At 42.2% G+C, this 26,443-nt stretch overlaps 1 protein-coding gene across 18 annotated transcripts in view; it reads left to right on the forward strand.

The window, feature by feature from the left end:
* Positions 1-26,443, forward strand: part of PPFIBP1 (PPFIA binding protein 1) — a 113,071-nt gene that overhangs the window by 54,437 nt on the left and 32,191 nt on the right. For 10 of the 18 annotated variants that reach the window (XM_068656265.1, XM_068656300.1, XM_068656227.1 and 7 more), the window contains exons 2-8: positions 4,669-4,830; positions 6,920-7,125; positions 18,277-18,363; positions 19,441-19,554; positions 20,110-20,241; positions 25,157-25,249; positions 25,856-25,948. In XM_068656265.1, coding sequence (XP_068512366.1) covers positions 4,767-4,830; positions 6,920-7,125; positions 18,277-18,363; positions 19,441-19,554; positions 20,110-20,241; positions 25,157-25,249; positions 25,856-25,948 — 789 coding nt within the window. In that variant the 5' untranslated portion in view covers positions 4,669-4,766. Of the gene's footprint in view, positions 1-4,668; positions 4,831-6,919; positions 7,126-12,586; positions 12,851-18,276; positions 18,364-19,440; positions 19,555-20,109; positions 20,242-25,156; positions 25,250-25,855; positions 25,949-26,443 lie in introns of those variants that run through there. The other 8 variants (XM_068656308.1, XM_068656373.1, XM_068656345.1 and 5 more) reach the window with 3 other exon arrangements.

Below are 26,443 nucleotides of genomic sequence, written 5' to 3' on the forward strand. Positions count from 1 at the left end.
TTGTTCTGTGCAGTTTGGTTCTTTAGTCTGCTGGTGTATGAGGTCTTTTGATTTCCTCCATGCCTATCCGCTCCCTGCATGCTGGTGATGGTGTGCAAAGAATAAAAGCAATTCTCTACCCTTACCGGGGAAGTATGCCTTCAATATATTTTTCTATTGCAGTGTTTTTACTTCCTGACTGCTAGATGTGATGTACTGTGCTGGGAAGGTGGCCAGAGCAGGATGTGCCATTCTAGACTAGCTTTCAGTGGCCACTTTTAGGACCAAATAGCTGGGGAAATGGGATCTTGTTGCGTCATCTCCAGCTGTTTGGGTTAGGGGCTTTTTGTTTGTGTTTTTTGTGTTTTGTTTTTTTTTATTTTATTTTTTTTTCTTTCGCCTCCAAGTTTCTCAGCTGTGGCCTCGTTCTGGCTGCTAACAGACCCTCCACAAATGGTGGAAGACTTTGGAGAGCAGTGTGATTTTGTGGTCTTGCTTCACTAAATTTTATCTTAAAATTTCTCACTGTTGCTCCTGGTGGTGCAGCTGCTTTTGTTGTGGCAGGGGAGGAAGCCCTGCTCAGGCAGACATCTCCCCTACCTTGGAGGTAGGGCAAGGTGACAGTGGGGTGAATGCTGGAGGCCTCCTGGATGCTGTACGTGCCACTGTTTGCCACTGTGGCTCTCCTCAGTCTTAAGGATTTTTGATAACCACAGACAACCTTTGTTTAGGAAAAGCAAGGATGTAGAAACAGGACAGGTCACTGTGCCTGGATGAAGGGTAGAGGGTGTTTTTTTTTTGTTTCTCTGAACTGTGCCTTTATTGTGGAAGTGTAAATTTACCCAGCACCCTGAGCTGGTGGAAGGGGATGGGGAGCAGAATGTGGCCCTCATAATCCACCAGGAAATGGTTGGCGACCTGCTACAGCACTTGGATGTACTCAAGTCAATGGGGCTGGATGGGATCCACCCGAGGGTACTGAGAGAACTGGCAGAGTAGCTGGCCAAGCCGCTTTCCATCAGTTATTGGCAGTCCTGGCTATCAGGGGAGGACCCAGTTGGCTGGTGGCTAGCAAATGTGACACCCATCTACAAGAAGGGCCGGAAGGTAGACCCAGGGAACTATAAGCCTGTCAGTTTGACCTCAGTGCCGGGGAAGCTCATGGAGCAGATGATCTTGAGAGTCATCATGTGGCACTTGAAGGGCAAGCAGGCGATCAGGCCCAGTCAGCATGGGTTTATGAAAGGGGTGTTCTGCTTGACGAACCTGATCTCCTTCTATGACAAAGTGACGCGCTGGGTGGATGAGTGAAAGGCTGTGGATGTGGTCTACCTTGACTTCAGTAAGGCCTTTGACACAATTTCCCACAGCATTCTCCTCAAGAAACTGGCTGCTCATAGCTTGGACTGGCGTATGCTTTGTTGCGTTAAAAACTGGCTGGATAGCCGGGCCCAAAGAGTTGTGGTGAAAGGAGTCAAATCCAGCTGGAGGCTGGTCACTAGTGGCATCCCCCAGGGCTTGATGCTAGGGTCAGTCCTCTTTAATATCTTTATCGATGATCTGGATGAGGGGATTGAGTGCACCCTCACTAAGTTTGCAGATGACACCAAGCTAGGCGCATGTGTCGATCTGCTTGAGGGTAGGAAGGCTCTGCAGGAGGATCTGGATAGGCTACACCGATGGGCTGAGGTCAACTGCATGAAGTTCAACAAGGCCAAGTGCCGGGTCCTGCACCTGGGATGCAACAACCCCAAGCAGAGCTACAGGCTGGGAGATGAGTGGTTGGAAAGCTGCCTGGCAGAGAAAGACCTGGGAGTGATGGCTGATAGTCGGCTGAATATGAGCCAGCAGTGTGCTCAGGTGGCCAAGAAGGCCAACAGCATCCTGGCTTGTATAAGAAGCAGGGTGGCCAGCAGGGCTAGGGAGGTGATCGTCCCCCTGTACTCGGCTCTGGTGAGGCCGCACCTCGAGTACTGTGTTCAGTTTTGGGCCCCTCACTACAAGAAGGACATCGAGGTGCTTGAGCGGGTCCAGAGAAGGGCAAGGAAGCTGGTCTGGAGAACGAGTTTTATGAGGAGCAGCTGAGGGAGCTGGGAGAAGAGGAGGCTCAGGGGCGACCTTATTGCTCTCTATAGATAACTTAAAGGAGGCTGTAGCAAGGTGGGGATTGGTCTATTTTCCCACGTGCCCAGTAATAGGACGACGGGGAATGGGCTAAAGTTGTGGCAGGGGAGGTTTAGGTTGGATATTAGGAAGAACTTCTTTACTGAGAGGGTTGTTAGGCATTGGAATGGACTGCCCAGGGAAGTGGTTGAGTCACCATCCCTGGAGGTTTCAAAAGACATTTAGATGTAGAGCTTAGTGGTATAGTTTAGTGGAGGACTGGTTAGTTTGAGGTCAGAGGTTGGACTCGATGATCTTGAGGTCTCTTCCAACCTAGACAATTCTGTGAAATTAGCAGTTCCTTGCCCACAGTTAATTTTTTTCCTAAATACAAGGTGAGAAACAAGGGGTGTGCTGTGAGCAGATGTGATACAATAAGGGAACACTCTGTTCCTTAACACATTTTAAGCCTGCAGCTAAAATATTTCAGAGGAATTTCCTGTGTTTTTATTTGTGCTCATCACTTCTTGTCCTGTCACTGGACACCACAGAGGAGAGCCTGGCTGTGTCTTCTTCACTACCTCCCATCAGGTATTTATGCACATCGGGGGGATCGTGGGCACTTCGAATTCCCATTTATTAATAGGCTGTTGTGAGTTTGTGGGTGCCCTGTGATGTTGGCCCTTTTCCACTTAGAGCTGCAAGGAATCGGCATTTTGTTTAAGGGCAGTAGCAGTCCTGGGCTTCTCTTTGTGCTCTTTGCCTTCAGAGAGAAATCCAGCATAGGTTGTTCATATTCTTCGTTCATAAATAACTATATTTGCTATGTTTTAGCAGGACCTGGTTATCAGAGCTAGGAAATCCTAAAAGAAAAGGGACAAGGCTGTGTTCAGAATTGTCCTGGTGAATGCCTTTTCAAAAACTGAGTTTGCTACTCTTTTAATCAGACATACAGACACTAGATGAATATCTTGCAGGAGCTGCATATTATGCAGGCATTCTCCTGCTTTAAGTTTTTTAAAATCAAGGTCTGCCTCTTTGAAGGTTCAAGTTGCCAATGTGGTGCTACCACATTTGTAGTTTTGCAACACCTTCACTTCCAGGTGCTTTCACTTTTTGAAGTTCTTTTGGCTTTTATAACTCTGGCAACTAAATAAATAGAGCAAGGCATTTGCCAAAACTGCATTAGCCTGTGCTGTCATTCAAAAATTATCTTAGTCTTTGGACCTGCTTTATGCAAAAAAAAAAGTTCTGATCTAGAAGATGAAATGTTTGCTGATATTTCAGGGCTAGCATTTCATCAAAGCTAGCAGGCAGCCTCCAGTAAGAGATATCTTCCAGCTGGGTCAGACCAATTAGGTGACTCATAGGAGGGAAAATTCAGTTTATAACATGTATTTCTGATGCATAGTAATTTATAACATGTTTTTCTGATGCTCAGGACTTATGCCAGAGATACTGTGAACAACTTTATCAATTGCTTATGTTGGGGCAAATGTCAGCAGCAATGTGGCCTAGTGCAAAAACCAAATGGCAGGTTATGCAAAAGGTTAAAGCAAGTTTTCCTTCCCGGTGTTTGTTTATCTTTGTTCTGTAACTGTATTTAGAGCAGATGTAGTCTTGCCTGTCCCAGATGAAAGCCATGGCAATCTGGGTGTTTTCAGGGGCTCATGTGTCCATTATGTCCAGATGAAAGCCATGGCAATCTGGGTGTTTTCAGGGGCTCATGTGTCCATTATGTCCAGATGAAAGCCATGGCAATCTGGGTGTTTTCAGGGGCTCATGTGTCCATTATGCTGTGTGGGAAGGATCTGCTGCACCTCTGCCCTCTGCAGCCACAGCTCGGCTGAGTACTGAAGCACGTGCTTAACTCATAATAGTGCTCTCTTCATGGGTCCCACTGGGATGTTGGCTCTGCTAGTTCACCCACGCAGGCAGTGCCTTGGGCAGGCTGGCTTTTCTAGTCTCTACTGGAAATACTTCTCCAGGGACCAGATCTGGCCTTCAGGAGCTTTGGAGTGAGATCAGATGCAGCGTTGTGGTGTGAGTCTCTGCTAAGGTGGGAATGATGTCTTCAGGGGGATGGTCCGTGCACACATGCAATTTCCTTTGAGTCTTGGGCATTGGAGATACCCTGCCTATAGGCAAATGGCTGCGCAGCCAGGACTTCTGGATTGTCAGATATCCAGAACTTGGGTGAACAGTCAGACTTTCCTTCCATACCATAAAATTCACGGGGAACAAAAATACAAGAGAGACACTTGGTTTATTGCTGAGTTGCTGCTTCCTGTTAGCATTCGAAGGCCTGTGTCTTCTGTGTGTGGCTCTCTGAAGTGCCATCTGGGGTTTCTGAAATGCTCTGCAGGATGCCTCATCAGTGGCATGGACCTGCAGGCTACAAGCTGACCAAAAGTAGGCCCTGGGTCATTAAGCTGGTGCTTTGTTTCTTCAAAATGCCATTTCATGACTGGTAATGAACATCTCCCAGTCTTGTGATCAGCAAATGGCCTCAGTTTTGTTACTGGTCCAGCAACGGTGGTGTCTGAATTCAGACAACATGCAATGAAATTAAATTTTCTTTTGCAGATTGAATTGCAGACTTCAGGCTCTGGATCCAACTCACACGACTGGTGTTTTATTGTTCCTTATGGTGGAGCTGGTGATCATCCCTAAGAAGAGAGAAGATGATGAGTGATGCAAGTGACATGCTTGCTGCGGCTTTGGAGCAGATGGATGGCATCATAGCAGGTAAATGCTTGGGGCTGCTTATTCATTTAACTGGTTCGGTCCTCCTTTTTCGTACCCAGAAGGCAGAGTTTCAGGCTGAGGAGGTCATACACTGGTTATCGTGTTTGGCATCTTGCCTTATGGCTTAGAGATTACAAATAAATAAAGTGGAGGGTTGCACAGACTTTCACACACAGACACAGCTAAATGGATTGTAGTTTTTCTCCCAACCTCAATCAAAATGCTGCTCAAAATGGCTGAGTGATACAGTTCAGCTGGTGCATGCAGCACCATGAAAGCCAATGATAAGGCACATTTCAAACCAGCATGAGTATGTTTAAAGAGCTGCTGCATGGCAGGAAGAGACAGGTTGGCTAATATCAACTATTCTGGATTTCCTTCAACTTGGAAGAGTTAAAACATGAATTGATTTTTCCTTTTTTCAAAATTGGAATACTCTGGGTATAAGCATGTCATTTGGACCTGCCTTTAATATTAGTGCTTTTTATAAGTACCTGTAAATTTTAAGTGGACAAAGGAGAGGGAACACAGATTATACAACTTCTGCTTTTTAAGTTGAGTCTAGTGAGTTAGAAAATAATGTAAGTGCACAACACAGAGGAGCAAAGCAGCAAGAAGTTAATAGTTTACTCCTATTCCAGCAGCACTGTGCAAACAGCTACCCAAACTGAAAAATATTCTGCAAGGGTAGCAACACAGTCATAAAGTCTTTAATAGTTACATTTAAAATTATTTCCCTTAGGGGAGGAAAAAAAAAAAAAAGACATACGGTCTGTCCTTTGCTTGAACAACAATTTTTCTCTGCAATTTTTCCAAAGATATTAAGGACACTTATCAGGCATGCATGTAAAGTGGATTCAGATGGATCATAGTGAATAAAAATACATATGGAAATTTCTAAAGTCACAGCTTGTAAGTAGATACTGTTGCTTGGATCAGATCATGCATCTGTGTTTCCAAGAGCCGAAGTTGGTTATAGCAGGATGAGGTTTAAAACAAAAATAAAACGTGATATTGGGATGTTTAAGTCACCACAGACTTTAACCATGTGTCTGAACATGTCTTATGCTTTTGTGGGGATTTCTTGCTCCATTTTTTTTTTCCAAGGGAATTATGCCTGCTTTTTTTTTTTTTTTTGGCTTCCCAGATAAGATGAATGAAGGTTCATGGCAGGGCATGTATGGCATAGCTCTGTAGTTTCCCAAAGTTGACAGTACAAAAGCTGATGCTCTGTCAGAAAGATTGTGCTGAGGCATTACAGTATTAAGGTCACAAATCAGTGTGGTGAAATTCTAGTTGGAATTAGCTGGGTTGATTGAAATCAGCCTTAATTCTGAATTTGTAGTTCCCTTCCTTACTTAACATATAGCAACTTCTAATATAGGTCAAACATAAATACTGTGAATTTATGCAAATAAAAGTTTTTGTTTTTTTTTTCTTTATTAACATGCAGGTGTCAGTGCTACCATGTTAAACTGTTGGGCTTTAATTTAATTAAATTTTTGCATTGTAGAAGTGATTTAGGTTTTTTGTTTGTCTCCATATATCTCTATATTCTTAGAAAAAATAAAATAAAAAAAAATCCAGTGCATTGGAGCAGAGTAACATATTTCTACACGAGAAGTGCTCAGCACTATTTCCTCTGGAAATCATTGGGGTCTGACTTGGGTCATGTAGTCCCCAAAAGGTTACTCAAAGCATTACCACGTGAGCCTGTTCCCTCCACAGTAGTTTCACCCTCCAATGTATCCTTGGGAGTGGAAGCCCAGCCCATGCCACAACCTCTTGGGTGCTGTTATGGCACATGCATCTTCTGTCAGATCAGCCCACCTCCTCCTGTCCACTAAAACTGCCAGAGGTGGTGGAATTCCAAATATACGTCAGCAAGGGCTTGCCCCCTCCATATTGTAGGGTGCTGTGTGGGGAGGGAGGGGGCAGGATGCAGCACCAGTGCCAAGATTGGTTGAGATCAATTCCTAGCAGTAGCAAATGCCACATGACACTTCTAATCCTTGCTGTCCATCTCCTGTGGCTGCCTGTCCTACCTGCTTGCCCTGTGCCTCACTCCCTGTGGTTTTGTTCAATGCAGGTTCAAAGGCACTGGAATACTCCAACGGCATTTTTGACTGCCAGTCCCCCACTTCTCCCTTCATGGGGGGCCTGCGGGCACTGCACCTAGTGGAGGACTTGCGGGGCTTGCTGGAGATGATGGAAGCAGACGAGAGAGAGGGGCTGCGCTGCCAGGTCCCAGACTCGACGGCAGAGGCTCTGATTGAATGGCTCCAAAGTCAAATGGTATGGTCTTGCCTCATTTCACCTGTGTTTTATGCAGGGCCTTTGAAAGCTTTAGGGTTGGTTTCAAAGAACCAAAGGTACAGGGTTTTATTTGGAGATGCTACAGTGGGGTCTCAGAAGAGCTGTTGCCTAAATACTTTGTGCAACAGGTTGGCTTTCACTTTCTTAGATGTATACTGTGCCTCATTTTAGTGAGCAGAAGTTTTTCAGTAACTGGAGTTTCAACTCAGAGGGTTAGGGAAAGTCATCTTTATAGGAGTCAGACACATAAATGGAAAAAGAAAGTTCTCAATATGAACTTCTCACTAAAAAGTGTATTTGGCAGCGTATTTTTTATGGTTGCTATTGGACTTCCTTACCTGGTTTATAACAGAATTGAGTGGTGTATATGCTCAGCATCCCTTTAACCTTGAAACCAAACTATATTTCAATTTTCTGTTTGTGGATCTATTAGTTTCTGTTATCTCTGTTTTAAAGATACCTGATAAGGGTGTTCTTTCCCCAACTTTTTCTTTTTTTTCTTTTTTTTTTTTTTTTTTTTCCAAAAATCAAATATTATTCAAAAGTGGAGGCTACCTGAAGACTAAACAGGGAAATAAAATGTTGTATTTATCAGGATGTGAGTTATATGGCAGCACTTCTAAGGACCCACTGGTGTGGCCTTTGGGTGCCCTATGATTGGTGTCTTCTTTATAGGGCCAATGAAAAGACCTCAAAAAACGAAAAGCTCGTGGTTTGTGGCACTTTGCCTTGCTGTGGAGGCCTGTGTATGCACAAATTTCAGTGAAGCTCTAATGGGAAATCAAGGCTTATTTCTGGAGGCTGTGTTTCAGGGTTTAAGTCAGTCTGTGGCTGTTAGAACAGATGAAGTTGTGTGCTTCTGCAGATTTTGCCAAATCTGTCTGTGGCATCATCCCGGTCCGTCCCCTCCTCTGACACACCAAGATGTTGGCCAAGGTGATGCCATACTGCTGAAATGAGGGTTGCCAGGTCTGTTGAACACAGGTCTGACACTGGACAGGCATACACTGTGGTGACTCCATGTTGCACCCAATGCGTCACTACAGCCAGTAGCTATGAGTATGAGAAACCACCTGTCACCTGATCCTGTCCTGTGGACATCACACCTCCCCTCAGAAAGGGTTTGTTCACCGTGGAGCTACAGCTGATACTACACAATGCATTTTTCTCTTGATAAACAGTTTCATCTTGGTGATCAGCTACAGCATGCAACACTGCCCGGCACACCACTTTCTGTGAGGGGCCCCAGTGACCTACCAGCACTCCTGTGGCAGAACCTGTGCCCTGGGAGCACAACCAGGTGTCAGGCTGCAGTTGGCTTGGCATGACCTGACGTGCCATCTAGTGGCACACAGGCTGGGCACAGCACCCTGGGAAGAGGTAGGGACCTGGGTTAACATGGCTTGGCTCGCTTGTGCAACTCTTATGGCAGGGTTTGAGGGGAGAGTGCTCTGTTGGTGTTTTTTTTCTTTTTTAAAATAATTTTTATTTTGCTCTGAACTACTCATCTGAAAATGCCTTAAGCTTTGTGAAACACATGGGAGCTTTTCCACTGACTCCCACGCGACTTAGATCTCACCCCTGCTGTTGGTGTGGCAGTAAACATTAAGATCAGGAGGAGGCAGGAATGACATTTAAATCAGATCTTTAAAAAATGCAGAGATCTTGCTGGCATCAGCATTTCCTTACCCTGTAACATACACCAGTGAACATCGCTATAACTGGACTCTGCTCTGTGTGGAGCAGAAAAAAGGACTTAACAGCTTTCATGCAAGTATGACCTTGAAAAATAAATAAGTGCTCGTATGCCACATAAACAGCCTTTGAAAATTAACTTCTCCCCATGGGGTGCATAGTTATTGGTAGTCTACACTGATCTACCATGTGTTATTCTGGAGTAAAGGAGCCCAACAGCCTGGCTTGAGGCTGCAGTGTCTGCTGAGATTAGTGAGGTGAAGGTCAGTCTCCCTATGGGGCAGCAAATGTGTGATTTAGGAATGCCTGGCTGTTAGGAGCTGCAGTAGTAGCCTTCAGACCACTTTGACATGGATCACCATGTAGCAATTAGGCAGCAATGGTTTTCATGGTAGCAGTGAGCTGAATCTGGAAGCGGAAGGGCTCTGTTGTGCTGTTCAGTTTAGTGCCACCTGAACACTGAAAATGATTCTGCAAAAGACAGCAGAAATAGCTATTCCATACATGTTTCTCCTCGGACTGCCTCAAATTATTCCCACATACTCTCTCTTAAAACCCCTAGTAGGAAGACAAAGTTAGGCTTTGTACTGTGCTGTAGGTGAAGAGTGTGGGATTTACAGGTGCCACCAGTGTCATCAGTCCCTATCTAAGTAGGGCAGGTTTTAGGTGAAGTGCCCTGATGATTTACAGAAAGGCTGTCTGCAAGGATACCCATCCTTACGGAGGAAAGGAAAACACCTCCCTTATGTGAATTGGTTTAATCCTCCACGCGTGAAGAAGCTGCAGCCACCAGACTATTCAAATCCACTAGAACTGGTGTATGATGTCCTGGCTTAGCCGTAACCAAGTCTTCTCTGTCTTAGAGGAAAACAAAAATAGTGTTTGCTGCTGCCAAACAGTGTGTCACAAGAGAAAAATCCTCTCCTGGCCTCCAAAGGGAAACCGCCGATGCCCTAGTTGGGAAAAGTGTCTGACAGCAGTCTCCCAGAGTTGCTCACTTCTGTAAAATAAGGCAGAGGATTCAATTTCACCACGTCTGAATGTGTTGCCTTGCGTCCCTGTGCCACTCAGTGACCTATTTCTGCTCCTCACAGTGTGCATGACAAGCATTAGAGAAGTCTGTGCAAGCACTCAAAACGCACTAAAGAGTTAAAGTGCCTTATCCTGCTTTTTTTAAATGGTGAATGCCAGATGGCCACGTGACACCAGAGCACACGTACAGTGCCTGGACATCTGGCAGAGCATTTCCATGAGGAGAGATCAGATGGTTTCCACTGGGGAGTTCCAGAGAAGTTGCAAATGCAGCCTTGTCTTGCACAGATAAGCTGGTGTAACTGCAACATTTCCAGTTGTCCATCTACAGCTAAAAAAATATCTTTGCTGAAATCATGCATATCTCTATGTGCAAATGGGTGGTAGGTGAATGCTGTGATTAAAACTAGAAATTAGGCCATTTGTTCAAAGTCTGGAAAAGGACTTAAGCCTTTTCTAAGGTCTGAAGTGTTGGGACTACATGCTTTCTCAGGGGACTGGCTGTGAAATCCATAGCCAGATCTCACAACTATTGCACAGTCTTGGGGCTTTTCAGATTTCTTCTGATCAACAGAAGTGCATAATACATTATGATGTGTGGTTTAATAAAACATGTGCTGTACTCCGGATGTGGAGCTTCTGGTCTGAATGTAGATGTGTGAGTGATCTGTAATGTCATTACCAGTAACAAGACTATCTTAATTGAAATTCTGCCTTTTGCAAGACCAAGGCAACCCCATTGCTTTGGGGATGCTGAAAGTTCCAGCAACGAGAAGCTGACAGATCTATCTCTTGAAAAAAAAAAAAAATCTTGCTCCTAGTCATGAATGTTGCTCCACTTTCTCTTCAGATTAAATAAACAGGAGACATTTTTATTTCTGGTTGTTGTTTTTCTTGACTTTTTTTTTTTTAATACTACATGTACTTATTAAACAACCTTCTCAGAAAGAAGAAACCAACTGGATCTTGTTAAAAAGGAGAGTAAAGGGTTACACGTGGGTGGAAAGTCCCTTCCCAAACCTAACAGCCAGTTTCTTCAAGCTCCTCATCTGAACATTTATATATGTCCTGTTAGAGTTCATATGGTGTGCCATCTCCTCTTTAAATTAAGCGCTCCTTGAACTGCAGAGCTGGGGTAATACTTTTTCTTTAAAATTCACCATGATCCATAGCAACAAGTGCAATTGTGGTTTTAGTTTCAGAAGTGACTTTCTGCAGCATTGTAAGTTGAATATGAGAGCATTAAAATAAAAGACAGTTAACAGCCTTTAAAGATTTCTCAAAGAATGTTTTCAGCTCATCTGAAGATGATAGTGTGAGCTGTGGTCCCCTAGTGTCTTGTGTAATCCAGAGTGTCCTATGACAGACCAGTCTCAAATTTTAACACTTTTTCAATGAGTTAATTCTTCCCAAGAGTGGCAAGGAGTAATGAGAGTTAATACAAGTGAGTATTACGTTTCTGAGAGGAGTTTTCCTGTCTGGATAAACATAGCTTGTAATCTTCCGAAGGTACATTAGCGTATTTGGAAGACAAAGCAATTCCCAAGTTGTGGAAGCGGTTTGGTTAGCCAGAAGTTGTCTCGTATTTTTTATTCATGAAAAAAATGTCTTCGAACCAGAGTTTGTTGTTTGATTGTCTTAGTGTGGGTGTATAGTACATTCATTTGGCTCAGCTTGTGCTTATGTTGAGTTCAGCTACTGAAAGGTCCTTATGGTAATGTGTGGCATGCAAGTTTTACAACCAAACACCTGTTTGAGATCTCTTCTCTAGTTACAATATGAAAGGAGTCGTGTGATGTTCTCTCAGTCTGCCATTACAAACAGCCTCCCAGTAATACTTTTTGTTCATGAGAGAGCTAGTTGAAATGCAGGACCCTGCTTCTTGCTAAAAGTGATCATGCAGGATGCTGTGTTTTTAATAGTGGAAGGTGATATGGGTTCATTAACAGCACATCTTGACTTGGCATATTCATGCATCGCAGTTGAGTTTATCAACAGTGAGAACAACCTGGGTGGTCCTGCAAAAGAGCACAGGGCAGCCCTGATGGCAGAGAATTCAAAAATCACAATTTGGAATCCAAAATGCATCCCTCTGGCTTAAAAAGTGTGGTTTCTGTGCCTCTTCTGTTCTTCTTTTTTCTTCTGGATTATTCAGCATCATGTTTTTGATTTATTTTTTTTTTTAATCTGTCAATGTTAGTTGTAAATGTTTCTTCTTCATTATAAAAGCTGTGCTATTTTAGATAATCATGGGACTCAGCGAGCTAGGCTCTGTGGTCAAAAATAGTAAGGATTTGTTATGCTGATGATGATACTGGTTAAAATGGAACTGAAACACTGGGACGAATGTTAGTTGTTACTGTGGCATTTTGTGTGTTTTAAAGTACAACATAAATTGAGACAAGGCACTGGTGAGATCGGGGACCATTTAGTCAACTTCTTCCTTCCTCTTTTCCTTGGCACCTATGTGTGAATTACATGTGTTCTTCCAGCTTCTCCAATTAACAACCCATTAAGAAAAGCAAACTCCCTCCTGTTTATCCCACAGGTAGGTGAAGGTACCAGTTTGTGCTCTGTGGTCCCTGCCAGTGTGGTGGAGCTGGGCAGGCTCCGGTTGGAAGATGAAGGGTTGAGCTTCCCGGGCTTTGATGTGTTAATTCCCAGAGGAGCCACTTGCTCCGCCTGAGGAGCACTGCGGCTGTGCCGCGCTCTGCTTCCCACATCTCCCACGCTGGTGCCACCTTCTCCTCTATCCTTGGTGAGAAGAGGAGACCTGCCCTCGTTTAAACTCTCCATCACAGTTCAGAGGAGCCCTGACAGCACCACTTGGTGCAGCGGGCTTTGGCAGCGCCGGGGCTGCTGCTCCCTGCCTCAGCAGCCTGCCACGCTCACTCTTACCCTTACGTGCATGAAGATAGCTGCAAGCAGCATGGAGTATAGCTGGGATATTCACGGGCACTGCATCTGGCTAAATAAGGTAGGGTATCTCTGTTCTGGCTCTTGCTTTGCTCTGAGTGACAAGCTGTAGCTGGGCAGCGCTGTGAGGGAATTGGACGAAAGCACTTTGTCTTTCTCTTGTACAAGATACCAGATGAGCTGCTGTTAAAGAAACTGATTATCTTGAAATGGTTGCATCTTCCCCATTCAACAGCTGTACTCTATACTTAGAAAATGTTTCAGGTAAATCCCCCAGAGTAAAGGTCTGTCTTAAGCTGATTTTCTTTCAGGTTCCACTTTTACTTTAGGGGAGCTTCTAAAAGATAATGTGGAGGTTTTGAGCATGTTTTTTTTTTGTGTGTGTTTTTTTTTTTTTTTTTTTTTTTTTCTCTGCTCTTTCTGTAGGGAGGAGCTAATCTGTAAACTTTAGGAAAGGCTTAGCAGCTGGTCTGCATGCCTGCTGCTGCAGCATTTGAAACAGGCTCAAAAATCAGTGAGGAGGCATGAGATGCAGGTTTGGGAGGGGAGTGGTGGGCTTCCACGCAAACTGTTTAAACACCAACATGGATCATGTTCAGATGGATTTTACCAGTGTGAATTTGGGATGGAATTGATACTTCGGAAGAGTAAAGCTGTCAAGGCTCTGTATGATGGGGAGGGACTGATGAATGCTTTGCTTGGAAAACTGGGAGATTCTGGAGCTGAAACCAAAGCAGCCCCCTTCCAAGGGACTCCCTAAAACTGAGAAAACAGACAAAGCAATGGTAGCTGTGTAGATAACGTGTATTATAACCATCTGAACAACTTCAGCATGTGGATGAGCTCTTATTTAACTCCAGATGGTCAGGGAAAGCCCACTTGGCCAACTGTTGACTGGGCTGTGGTGGTCAGAACAGCGCAATCTGCTGTACAAGAAAATAATACTGTGGAGTGGCTGTGCCTTTTATACAAATCATCTCACATCTTCAGCAAGAACAGCGTGACTTGTTCTGCTTATTTGTCTCAAAAGCAGAAAAGAAAATGAAGGATAATAATGGTATCAACTTTAGCAGGCTAAAAATGAGTTTTATTTTTGAAAGGAGAATTTAGCAATTGAAGGGAAAGTGAATCTTTTTTCTTTTTCTTTTAGAAGTTTAAAATAGTAGCTGTTAGAAACTTTCCTATGATTTGGATTGTGAACTTGTTTCTAGGGAAAATGGATTAAAGAGTGAGGGCAGGAAAGCTGTGAAAGTCTTGTGATGCATCTACTTATTACAGGAATAATTCCTTCTAGAGGAGTGTGGATTTTTACACTTACATGACTGCAAACAAAGCTTGCACATGGGTTTAGCAGATTAGTAATGGATTGATCTTTAGAGTTTTAAGTGCACTGGGTCTGGTTTTATAAGGCATTTTAAGCAAATGCTTAACCTCAAACTTCTCAGAAGCCTTGGTGGCATAGTGACAACTGCTCTTTTGTTTCTAGGATTAAGATTGGTACTGGTAAACCTGCATTGTCTTCCCATCCAGTGTTTTACAATTAATCCCTAAACTGAAAACACATGCGAAGTCTAACTGTTTAATTGAGGATAACTTTTCCTGATGAAAAAGAGCCTTCTTTGGAAAATGGAAAAGCTTGTAAGCTATGTTAATCCAGTATTGACTTTGATGATACAAATTTAGTCCAGAACTACCAGATGCTCCAAATACTCTTTCAGTTGCTGTTGAATCAGATAATTGCTTTTCTTTTCATTTTTTTAAGCAGAGACATTGCTGTGCCTGATGAAATAGTTGCTGGATTCTATCCCAGGGGAGGCTGCTCGTCTCATGGGGAGAAACTACCAGGTCTTGCACTCTCCAGCCCTCCTGGTGTTTCTCCATCTCTCAGACCTCCCAGCAGCCCTTCCCTCCATGTTAGGGGCTCTCTCCACCCCATCTTATAATGTGCTGCTTTCCCATATCCAGTGTTTGGGCATCTTCCCTCTCCATTTATCTCTAGCCCTGCCTTCTGTCATCATTACTCCATTCTTTTTCTGATCCATTTCATCTCCTCTCTTCCTTCTCGTCCTTCTCTGAGAGTAAAATCATGCCAAGCATCAACTTTGTACCTTTGGGAAAGAGGACAGAGCAGAGGAGAGATGAAAGAATGCATTGCGTGGCCATTGCCCACCAGTCCCTGATCTTTACACCGCCGCAGGAGGTGCCAGGGCTGCTGCTCAGAGAAAGAGGTACCGTGGCCGCTCTGCATTGTCATTTCTCCAACTCTCATCTTTCCCTCTACTGTGACTGAGGACAGTGACTTCGTCTCTTCATAGCTAAAATGTGTTCTGGTATTGCAGGTGTTACAGAGAAGTTACAACATTTCAAACAGCAACCTGATGTTGGGTTGTACACCATGCTTTCTGTTTTCATTATACTACAGGAGGTCTGTTTTTAAGCAAATTTTACAAAATACTTATGGTGACTGCCAGTAAAGACATCTTTGTGTTTGGTTTTGTGGGAGAACAGCCTCCAGTTCTCTTCAAAGTTCTAATCATTTCTTCTCCATTTCTATTGGCAATGTGCAGCTATGGCCTGAATACTCCAAGGGCTTCTATTTTAAAACCAAGAACAACATGCTAAACAAGAAAGGTTGTTTGTGGTGTTTTGTGGGTTTTTTTGTTTTTGTTTTTGTTTTGAGAAATGTGAACAGAGTTTAACAGCAAAGGTGCCTTAGCAAGATGTTGTGCCTAATGACTAACACTCTGCTTTAACACCTCATCAGTTTTCACAGCATGGTAAAGATATTTTCATTGTAGTGTGAAACCAGTGCTTACTTACCTCTTCACGCAGTATTTTGTTTTAGTTAATTTGTGTCTGGTTGCATTGTCTAGAAATAGCAAGAGGTTCAGTGGCTGGGGCACTGGTGTGTTGTTTGGGAGGCAGGGAACTGAGTCTTGAGTCTTGCACTCTGATGAGGACATTTGTGTGAGCCCCAGCAGGGACGGAGGGCACCTTTGCACATCAGCTGCCTTTTTGTAAAGGGGAATGAATATCCCTTTCTTACATCAGAGACACATGCTGTGTTGATAAATGTCTTTTGTATTACAAAATGTAGATACTGTACTTGTGGAGGCTTGGTAAGAGCCTGAGAGATACTGGAGGACTTTACCTGAGAATAGAGCTACAGAACAACAAAACTATGAGTGTGTTTGTTGTTTGGGTTTTTTTGTGCATCCAAGTGAAATCACAGGATTTACAGCATAATGTCCTAGCTGAGCAGCTAGTGAGTTCATTTTGGAAGCTCTTTGACTTGTTTCATCTTAATTTGAACTGTTACGAAACTGAAATTCTATGGCATGAGCTAAATTCTGTTAGAGGTCAGGATAAAAACAGGGAAAACTCAGAAGCATAGAGTACTTCTGCTGTGGTTTGGTTTCTGGATGGTCAGAAAGACTTACTGGTAAATAATTCAGATATGGAGTATCATTATATTATGAGTTATTGGTACAAATTACTACGGAACATCCTTTGTTAGTATGCCGTAGCTCTCGTAATTTAAGGGAAGATGTGGTCATCTTGTGAAAGTTACACATGGATGCTTGAGAGACATGTTTGCTGCTACACAGTCAAAAGCTGCCTGACACAGCCTTGCTTCCTGAGGACATTGCTAAGGTGAGCTCAGACACTTTGTACCTCCTACTGTTTGCACCCAATCTTTAACTGGTGCTGGTGAGCATTTTGTTCTTCCAGTTTCAAACAAAGGAGTTTTTCCCACCACCCAGACTGAAACACAAAACATAGAAAAGGTGGTTTATCCAGGAGGTCTCCTGAGGCATGCTCTGCAATGTGGGGAGACAAACTGCTTGGAAGAGACACTTGGAGCAGAAGCCTGAGGCTTGCTGCTCATATACTGGTGTGGCCTCTCTTGGCAGGCTGGTGCTGCAGCCTCACTGGGGCACCACAGTCCCTGGCCTTTTTTCTTTTCATCACACGTTGAGAGAGAAAACAAGGCTCCTTGAAGTTGGTGGGAGTCTCAGCGCTGATCATGCTGGATTTCAGGACAGCTTTTCAGACTACTCCAAGGGATTCATGCAATGATGGGAACAATAATTTCTTTCTTGAGCTGAGATCTGAATATAGCATTCATCACAAAGTACTTTGAGACTGCTTTGAATATGGATAAAGGAGAATCCTTCTCCCTGCTCAAGAGCATTGAAGTTATTGTCAAGAAAGTTGCTGATTCCTGTGGACTCTGATAGCATTAGCATGTATTTTTGTTTCTCCTTTGCCTCAGGTAGCTTTATAAAGAGATGTGTTTAGAGTGCAGACATTCACCCATACCAACTAAAATGTACCTGATATAAAAGGATGTATCTTACTGTGTGTTTAAAAAAAAAAATCATTTTACTTGCAAGAAGCCTAATGCACATTTGGTGGATTGTAAGTTGATTCTTCTTTTCACTTTGTGTGTCTCAGGGTATTTGTCTCTCTGCAAGTGTAGTTTCGTGTGGCATACCACTGAACATGAATTTTGTTAACAAATGCTGCATGTGCAATAGATGAATTCCCCAGAACTGGGTCACCAGAAGGTTCTTCCCTTCTCATCTTTAAGCCCCCGAACAACTCTTGTTCTGAACTGTGGTCATGTATCCTGCGTTGATGGTTTATTTGATTTGTAACCGTTTGGGAACTGCGAAATACTTCAAATCTGTTCTTTAACAGAGCAGACAAATAGTACTCTGTAAGTGTATTGATAACACTGAATGACATGTAATAGTTGTCCTTCTTAAAGGCAGAATCATGAGCTGAAACTCTTGGTTGTGTTAATATTGCGATAAGTTTTTAGCTGGTTATTTGCCATCTTAAAAGAAAAAAGTCTGATTTGCTTTCTGCCTACTAATTCAGTGAAGAAAACTGATTTTGTTTTGAGTTAAAAAAGGATAGTTTTGTCTTGATAAATTCCTTTAAAGTATTAACAGTAAGGCTTCTGAGGCATTTTTATGTGGCTCAGTGATTTTAAGCCTGTGGCTTTACAGACCTTTGATAGTCCACAGACTACAAAAAACAAGGATGTTGACAGTAGGCTTAAATTCTCCATATATCATTGTTCCACTTGAAAATCATAAGGATCCACAGATGAGAAAAGCTTAAGGGTCGTTATTACAACACAGTTGCTTATCAGTCTTGTCTGTGTTAGTGTTACTGTTAAGTGTTTGGCATTGGAAATTATCTGTGGCTGTCACTTGAAGCTGATGAATTTTACTACATGGAAAACTATGGTTGTTGGAACCTGGGATGATGGTAATCAGGATAACCCTTTCGACTTAAATTTACCCTGCCAGTGGGATATTTCTGGCTCATAATACTGTATTTTAAATGTCCTTACTGAAAAGCTAAGTGTTACGGTATTAGATTAGTTTCTGGCATGGAATGATTTGAAAGCAGTACTGAAGAATGATACTTATCATAAGATAGCTGACAATATAAATTTGCTGTCTTTTTCAGACTAATGGACACATATCTGGGAATGGAGATGTATATCAAGAAAGGCTGGCTCGTCTGGAAAATGATAAGGAATCTCTTGTTCTGCAAGTGAGTCATCACCTAAATTATTTTTTTCTGCCCTTGCACTTGTAACACTTTTTGGTTTTATGCAATTAAACCTCTGAGGATTTCTTCCCTGTTATATTGTCTTGAACAGTAGATGGAGGGCTTGCTGATATGTGAGAGTTAACCCAGATTTGGGTGTGACTTTAGATTGCAGTAAAAATCTAAATGCCTTACTTTCTTTGTATCTGATCTAGTTTTGGATCTTGTTAGCTGAGCAAATCATCAAAGCCACTATCTTACATTCATATATATCTGTAAAATCACCTTTTATTTTTAACTGTTCACATGCTGTTTGTGTCAGGTGACATGTCTTGTCATGCATTGTTCTCATGCAAGGTGACAAAAGCTGCAGGACTGGCCAATGGGCAGGAGGAGGTGAGCAGCTCCTTGGAGGTTCTGATCTGCTGCTGCCAGGCTGCACTGTCCTGGGACCATAGATCTCCTCCGAGCTCAGCCCTGGGCACCCTGACCAGCTGGGTTACTCCTGCCATCAGTGTTGGGACTATCTGGCACCTCTCTGCCTGCACTGGCGTGCTGCAGTCCCCTGACATGGACCTGACCTGAGGGCTACCTGTGGTAGCATCAAGCTCTGCTCCAGTCAGCTTGTCTTGCTACCCAGTGGTGCTGCAGATTTCCTCAAAAGAGTCTGTTTAAAACATAACCTTTATTCAGAAGAGGCGTGAAAAGAAGAAGCCATACACTGTGTACACTGTGCAATCACTTGAAAAGCAGAATAACTGGCTGTTTGGTTGTTAAGTCAGGAGTAACAGGCAAAGACATAGTTGTTTGTCATAAAATGCAGCAGCCATCCCTTGTCCCCTGAATTGCAAAGTGTCTGCTGGAAAATTGGCTGGAATTCCCTTAAGTGTGAGAGGAAAGCCCTCCCATCAGGTTTGCTGTACACTGTGCTCACTGTAGAACTCTTCTGCACCATCTCCTCCCATGGTCCCATTTCATCTGTAGCCCAACTGGTGCTGTTACTCACATACGGTTTTTCAGGTGACACATACTGTATGGGTGTGAGGTACTTATATGCATCCCTTTATCTCCTCTGTACAGGTAAGTGTGCTTACGGATCAGGTGGAGGCCCAGGGAGAAAAGATTCGGGATCTGGAGTTCTGTTTGGAAGAACACAGAGAGAAACTGAATGCCACAGAAGAGATGCTGCAGCAGGTATTTCACAGTCACTTTTCTGTCTCGCTGTCTGTCTTTGTTCCTTCTTAATAAACTGCATTTTGCTTCCATGAGAGCAAAATTTAGTTCAAGGTATTGTATCCCTTGATGTCACTTAGGTAAGTGATAATTTTCTACCATATTTGCTTTAAAGTCTTTGTACTTGGTAATGTCAGTGCTGCTTTACACTGTAGGAATCCAGTCCTGCTCTCCTTTGAGCATTTCCCCACTGAACTTCAAAGAGACTTGAATAAAAGCCTCTGGCAGGATGGGTGGATTCCCCTCAAAGCTCTTTGCTGCCCAGGGCAACTGTGATGACAGACAAGCTTTTTTTCTCAGCCTGGCAGCCAACCTGTGATAATGCCCCAATGATCTCAGCTGCATCCTAGCTGCCTGGGTCTGTCGGATGGTTAATTGCTGTGTCCAGTGCTTCAGAGAGTGCAAGGAGTATGATGGTTTGTTCTCTGAAAGAGGCCTTTAGCTGTAGAAATAAAATACCAATTTCTTCCTCTTCAGATGAATATTTCAGATCTGTTCCTCTTTATCTCGAATCAGGAGCTTTTGAGCAGAACATCCCTTGAAACTCAGAAGCTGGATCTTATGGCAGAGATATCCAATCTGAAGTTGAAACTTACATCTGTAGAGAAGGATAGATTGGACTATGAGGATAGATACAGAGACACAGAGGTGAGTAAAAACCAACAGAATAAATTGTGAAAGTCATGTGTGTGGTTTCACATTATCTGAAAATTTGGGAAACATCTGGGAATGTTCCTTCTCTTATCTTTCTTTCTTCCCTTCTTTTTTTATTTTTTTATTATTATTTTTTTTTGCCAGACAAGGAAGGAATTCATCTTCAAGTTTAAAACATTTCTCTCTTAAAATAAAAACAGTGTCCTCTTTGCCTTGGTAAATTCTAGTTTGACAAAGAAAGATTTCCAAAAACAGTTTTTGATTCTTTCCATCAGGTTTAAGGCAGGTGGCATTTAGGTTTCAGTAAGAGAGAATGAGGTGGATCTGTGATGGCTTGGTTTTTTGAAGTCTCACTTCAGACCTCAGCTCCACAGAAGGGGGCTACAGGTAGGCAAACCCATTTGTTTACCAAAACTCCAAGAATTAGACTGTGCTTCACCGCGAGGGTGACATACCCTGTGTCAGAAATATCTTGGAGTCTGCCTGGGAAGCAGAAGAAAATTTCCTATTCTGAGTTCATAAATGATCTGAGACATCTGATGTTCATATTGTGGATGTTCCAAATGTCATTCATTTCTAGAAGGGAAGAAGCCATAATGTCATCACAGGAGACAACACTTGACACTTCCACTTTAATCAGTGGTCTTTCAACTCCTATTCAGATTCCTATATGTTAGGCAATGAAGTTTAATTCCTTCACTTGTATTGCAAGGAAAAGAGTAAAAGTTAGGCTTGCTTTTACATACTTACTGTCAAAAGTAATCCACAAACCCAAAGATGAACACCAGTGACTCAAATTATGTTTGGATTTGAAAGGTGGTGATCATTTATGTAGTGATGGTGGTGTCCATTTCTGCAGTGTAGCACATCAGGCTGCTGCCAAGCCATGGCTTAAATTTGTGTTGAGCCATTACATCCCATTACCTTTTCCTCTTAGTGTGATACTAGATCTTATGTGAAGGATGATCACAGCACTGCCTTAGAAGTGGCTGATTTTGCAGTCCAGGCAAGTGACATGCAATGTCACAGATGCCTTGCAGTGCCAGATGGATTGGCAGAGTGAAAGGTGGAGTGAATCAGTGAAGGTGTTCTGATTCTGTAGGTGTGGGGATCACAACATGTACTACAAATTTGCAGGCTCCGTGTAAGAGGCTTACCTGCGTGGTAGCTATGAACAATTGCTGTTTGAAATATGCTTTATGTCTTTGATAAAAATATGATAACCTAAATTATGTTTAAAAGGTAATTACTATATTTGAGGCCATATAGATTTATTTGCTGGAAGTTTATGCCAGGCCTAATGAACTATTACTAAAACATTCTTCTATACCTTTGCAAACCTGAACAGTGTAGTTCAGTGTAACAGAAATTATAGCTATAAAAGGCCTAAATATTGAAAGGGATAATATGCCTAATTGCCATTTTGTTCAGTGGGAAAATACTTGGCTGTTAATTCTCAGCTGTAATTAGATGTAAGAGTCTCAGACTCATGAGATTTCATGTAAAATCTCTGATCGGTATTTTGGAGGTAGTATTTATTCAGATATACTTGATATTATACTCAGTATTGATCTAATTATATTCCTAAAAAGTTATAGAGAATAATCAGTTTATTTCAGCAGAGTTGATTAAATATTTTAAATATTCTACACTAAAATACATTATGGAATTTCCATGCTGTTTTCAAAACAAAAAAATCATACCCAAACTGGGAAAGAAAAATTGCTAATGTTGGTTCTGTTTTTATTTGGAGAAAAGAACATGGAAAGGAAAAAAATGTTAACGTTGTTGACATATGAAACCAACTTTTGTGCAGCTGCTCTCTTCCACAGAATTATCATTCATACTAAATCTTTCCTATTATCCAGTTTTTAATTACGTCTGTTATTGCAACTTCCCCTTCTAGCTTGGTTGGTTTCTCATATTCACCATTCTTTCTCTAAAACAATGCTTAAGTAGATCTGTAAGCTTTTTTTCCTTTGTGCTCTAGGAGTTTCCTGTCTGGATGCTTACAAATACTGAGCTTTTTCAAAGCTAATTGTATAATTAATCTGTTCTTTAATTCATTCCAGTCTTTCCACTTTCTCAGCAGACACCAGGGTTATTTTCCTTAAGGAGCACGGGTGGTCTGAGCTGGGCTGGGTTTATGTAAGAAAATATCATACTAGGGAGTTTGTTTAGGGAGGAGTCCATAACCAGACGTGGTCTTTGAAGCAGCAGCCAGGGGTTAAACTGGCTCACTCGTGGGGAATTCTTTGTAACTTAAACACCACCAGGCTCCTTTGGGCAGATGAATTTCTCAGTGGAGAAAAACCATGAATGTAGTTTACATTTCCAGTACCAATAAGGAAGCTTCTGACCCTCAAAGCTTAAAGTTGTCATTGCTTTTTTGTGCCTCTTTGGCCACACAATCAAGAGCACAAGTAACATGAGCAGGGAAGGAAAATATTTTAGGAAACAGGAGTTTGTATGTCGCTGCCTCATCAGCTCCATTAGTGGATCTCTGTAAGGAAGAGCTGTTGGGTGTTTGCATGGAGGGACCTGACTCTGTATCAGAAGAGGACCATTTAATTGCTCTTTACCATTTTCCATGTTTTTAAGTAATGCAGTAGCAGCGGAGGCAGAGCTCTTAGGGTCTTCTCTTTTTCCTCTGCTTATTTATACGAGGTCTGACCCATCTCTTCTGTATTGACAAGAATCTCTCTGTGGAACCTGGTTGGTTTTTAAAATGCTTCTCTGCCTCACAAAGCTGAGAAATAATGGTATTTACAATTACTGTGTTGTAGATAACTTAAGACATGAGAGACATCTCTTGTTGCACTTGCAGGAGAGTAATTGAAAATATTTGTAGTGCAAAGCATGCTGTTAGGTCTCCTCTTTATTTCTATCTAGCCCCTGAGCAAATTGTACTGTCATTTTGATGAGCAGTTGGACCCATTACACATGAGGCCCTTAACAGGTTAAAAAGAGGAATTTGGTTTCAACTCCAATATCTTACACTCTTGGTTTTGTAATATTACTGTTTCCTGTTATATTTTGTGTACATCTTGACACTTCCATCAATACGGGTTGCACTAACTTTTTTTCACAAAAGGATATTTTTTTCATTGATTTTTGCCTCATAGCAGCCTTTTGAATATTGATAACTGGTTTCCTTCTCCTCCTCCAGTGTTTTAAAATACATGTAGTTCAAGTGATAAATATGTAGGCAACAACTTCAGCAGAAAGATAGGAGAGGGATTGGCTGCAGGAGACAAAAGTGCAAAACAAATCCATTGTCATAGCTTCAAAGCTAACTCTTGGACTTGTGGATGTAAATTTGTTAGAGGTCTTTAACACTTGGTGTTGGTGAAGAAAAGTTCAATTAATAGTGACATCCATGTGTAGTTATACTTAAGAGTGATGTGCTTTGTAAAGGTCACACACTGCAAAATCAGTGAGGAATTGCAGGTGTATCCAAATCAGAGTTGTACATTAGCAGTAATAATAGTTATTACTATCATCAAAATGTTCTATGTTTTCCATGTAGTTCTGGTAATTGAGCTTGGATCTTGCTAAAGAAATACAGATGCTGCTCTGTTGCCATCAGATCCATCAAGCACATAAAATGATAACCAGGGTTTTGCAAGCTGAGAAAATGTGGAATGGAGCTGGAAGGCAGGTGTTACGAGGAACCCATGAATATTCTCCAAATGTCAGCCTCTGGCTTGTTCCAGTGCTCGCAGATGTTAGCTCAATGTACAGCACCACTTCACATGGATAGGATTTGCCTTTCTGTGTAGGAAGACAAGCAAACCTAAGTACCACACTACCCTCTTGGTAGTGTAAAAGCCATTAAGCTGCAGTTTGAGTTCTGTTTTCTAGGGTGCCCAAAGTGCTTATCCTCTCTTTCGATGTGTTCCCTAGTGATAGGGCATTACAGTTGTCAGGAAAGGCTGATTTTTTATTATGTAAAACATGCAAATGTAACAGTTTTCTGGTGTATGTTCATAAACTAAAGATCAGTGAGTTATATGTGAAGTAGAAGCACACTGGACATCTTTAAGCTCTGTGAAAGCCACAGCTTTCTGGTAATGTGCTCCCCTTCTGAACAAGGAGATGATTTTCCCAATAAGCTGTGGTTCCTCGTCTCATATTGGGGGGGACAATGTCCTGACCGTCACACAGGCTTCTGACAGGTCTGGAGCTGGCTGCTTAACATCCCATTTCTTGATCTGGAGGGTGGGGTAGTTTGGAGAAAGAGTGCCTTGCACCTTGCCAGGGCACAAACTTAGGGTTTGTTTAACTACTGCAGGAAGGGAGCTGTGGTGCTGCTGGCACTTGGATTGAACATCCAGACCTGGAAGGTCTCTCCAGGAGGATGCACAGGAGGTTGAACTGTTCTCCTGAAGAGCTCAGGTGCAAGTCCGTGGTGTCTCTGAGTTTCTTCTAAACAAGGTTGAACTTGCAAACTTCAATAGTGGCGCCATTGATGCTTAAACAAATGTGCTTTGGTGCTTAGAGAAACAAGCGATGGTGCTTTTATTCAGTGTGTGGAAGGTCTCATGAGTGACAGAGATGTGGATTCCCACTGTAATCTCTTCATATTTTTAAAAGGCAGTTGAGTAGCTGGATGGGCAGGAGGCCTTTCTTTATCCCAAGCTCAGGTAACACAACTTCAATTTCTTTCTTTCTTTTTCCTCTGCCTGATTTTATCCAGTGCAGTAATGGAGAACTGAGAAATAAGGCCCCTGAATATCCAGAAAGTTCTGAATTCCTTGACTTAACTGTGAATTTGGGTGATGTGTTTGTGTGTATAGAGTTCCTTTTATTGCTGCTGAGTTCTTATGGTCCCACCAAGGTGTGCCTGGTCAACTATGACTCTGTTTACTGATTTATTTTCTTGCTTTTGTTTCTGTTTTTCCCTCAGGATTTGATCCAGGAAATAAATGAATTGCGATTAAGAGTGGGAGAGATGGACAATGAAAGATTCCAGTATGAGAAGAAGCTTAAAACAACCAAAGTAAGTGAAAATGAGGAAAAGAAACAGTAATAGGCACAACTCACAGGTTTTCGAACTTCTTTCTCTTCTCCCCAGTCCTTGCCTGCACCCTGAAAAATTCTGAGCATGCTCAGGAGTTCAACGATGCTCACTTAACAACTAGAACAAAGCCTAGAAAGGGGTTATTTCTGAATTTTGTGTTGTAGTTTTCAGATCCAGACATTGCGTTTTATGAAGGGTAACTCACCATGCAGCTGGTTGTTAACAGTAAATCATAGAACATCCAAGTTGGAAGGAACCCACGAGGTTTATCGAGTCCAACTCCTGGTTTCCCAAGGGATCACCAAAAAAAAAAAAAAATCAGATAATATATTACCTGTTTAGACCCTTCTTTCATGCATGTGTCAAGAAATACCAGTTGCAGCACATAAGACATGCCATGGGTGAGACCAAAGCTGAGCATTTATTTTCTCCTAAATGTGCTGAAAATCAGCTACTTCTGAAGAGAAAGTATTCCCCTAAGTAATTCTAGCAGTCCGTTTCTGTAAGTGTCTGACTTCTCTTTGCCATTTAGCTTGTCTCTTTTCTGTCTTTAGTTTTCTCTTACTCCTCTATCTCTGTTACCAGTCTTTAATGGCCAAACTTTCTAGCATGAAAATCAAAGTGGGTCAGATGCAGTATGAAAAGCAGCGGATGGAGCAAAAATGCCAGATGCTAAAGGTGTAGTAGTTTCTGGGTAACATTTGGCCTGTTTTGAATTCTTTGTTTCACCGTTTTACACTTTGTCTTGCATTGTGTTGTTGTGCTTTGTTCTTCATTAATTCTTGTGTGTTGATATGCAGTGCTTCCTTTCTCATTAGATCAGAAAGCTCTTTATGTAGATAGACATTACAAATATATAAATATATACACTAAAATCCTCTCCCATCCAATATATTTTATATTGGATGGGAGAGGATTTTAGTGTATAAACTTTGCATAAGGTATTCATAATTGAATTAGGCTTGAGTTCATTTTTGTTCCAAGGGAAGACTGCCTCTTTTGTAGTTTACACCCATTACTCAAATGGAATTTTTCTCACCTTTTTAGAGAATGTTTATTCATGAAAACTAGCTAGAGAGCAGTGATTCTTTCACACTGGGCCACATGTCTGGGCCATAGTATGGGGGCACAGGTATCATTTCTATGCATATTTGCCATAGATCTTTTGAGGGA

This window comes from Anas acuta, chromosome 1, assembly GCF_963932015.1.
Source record: "Anas acuta chromosome 1, bAnaAcu1.1, whole genome shotgun sequence".
NCBI lineage: Eukaryota > Metazoa > Chordata > Aves > Anseriformes > Anatidae > Anas > Anas acuta.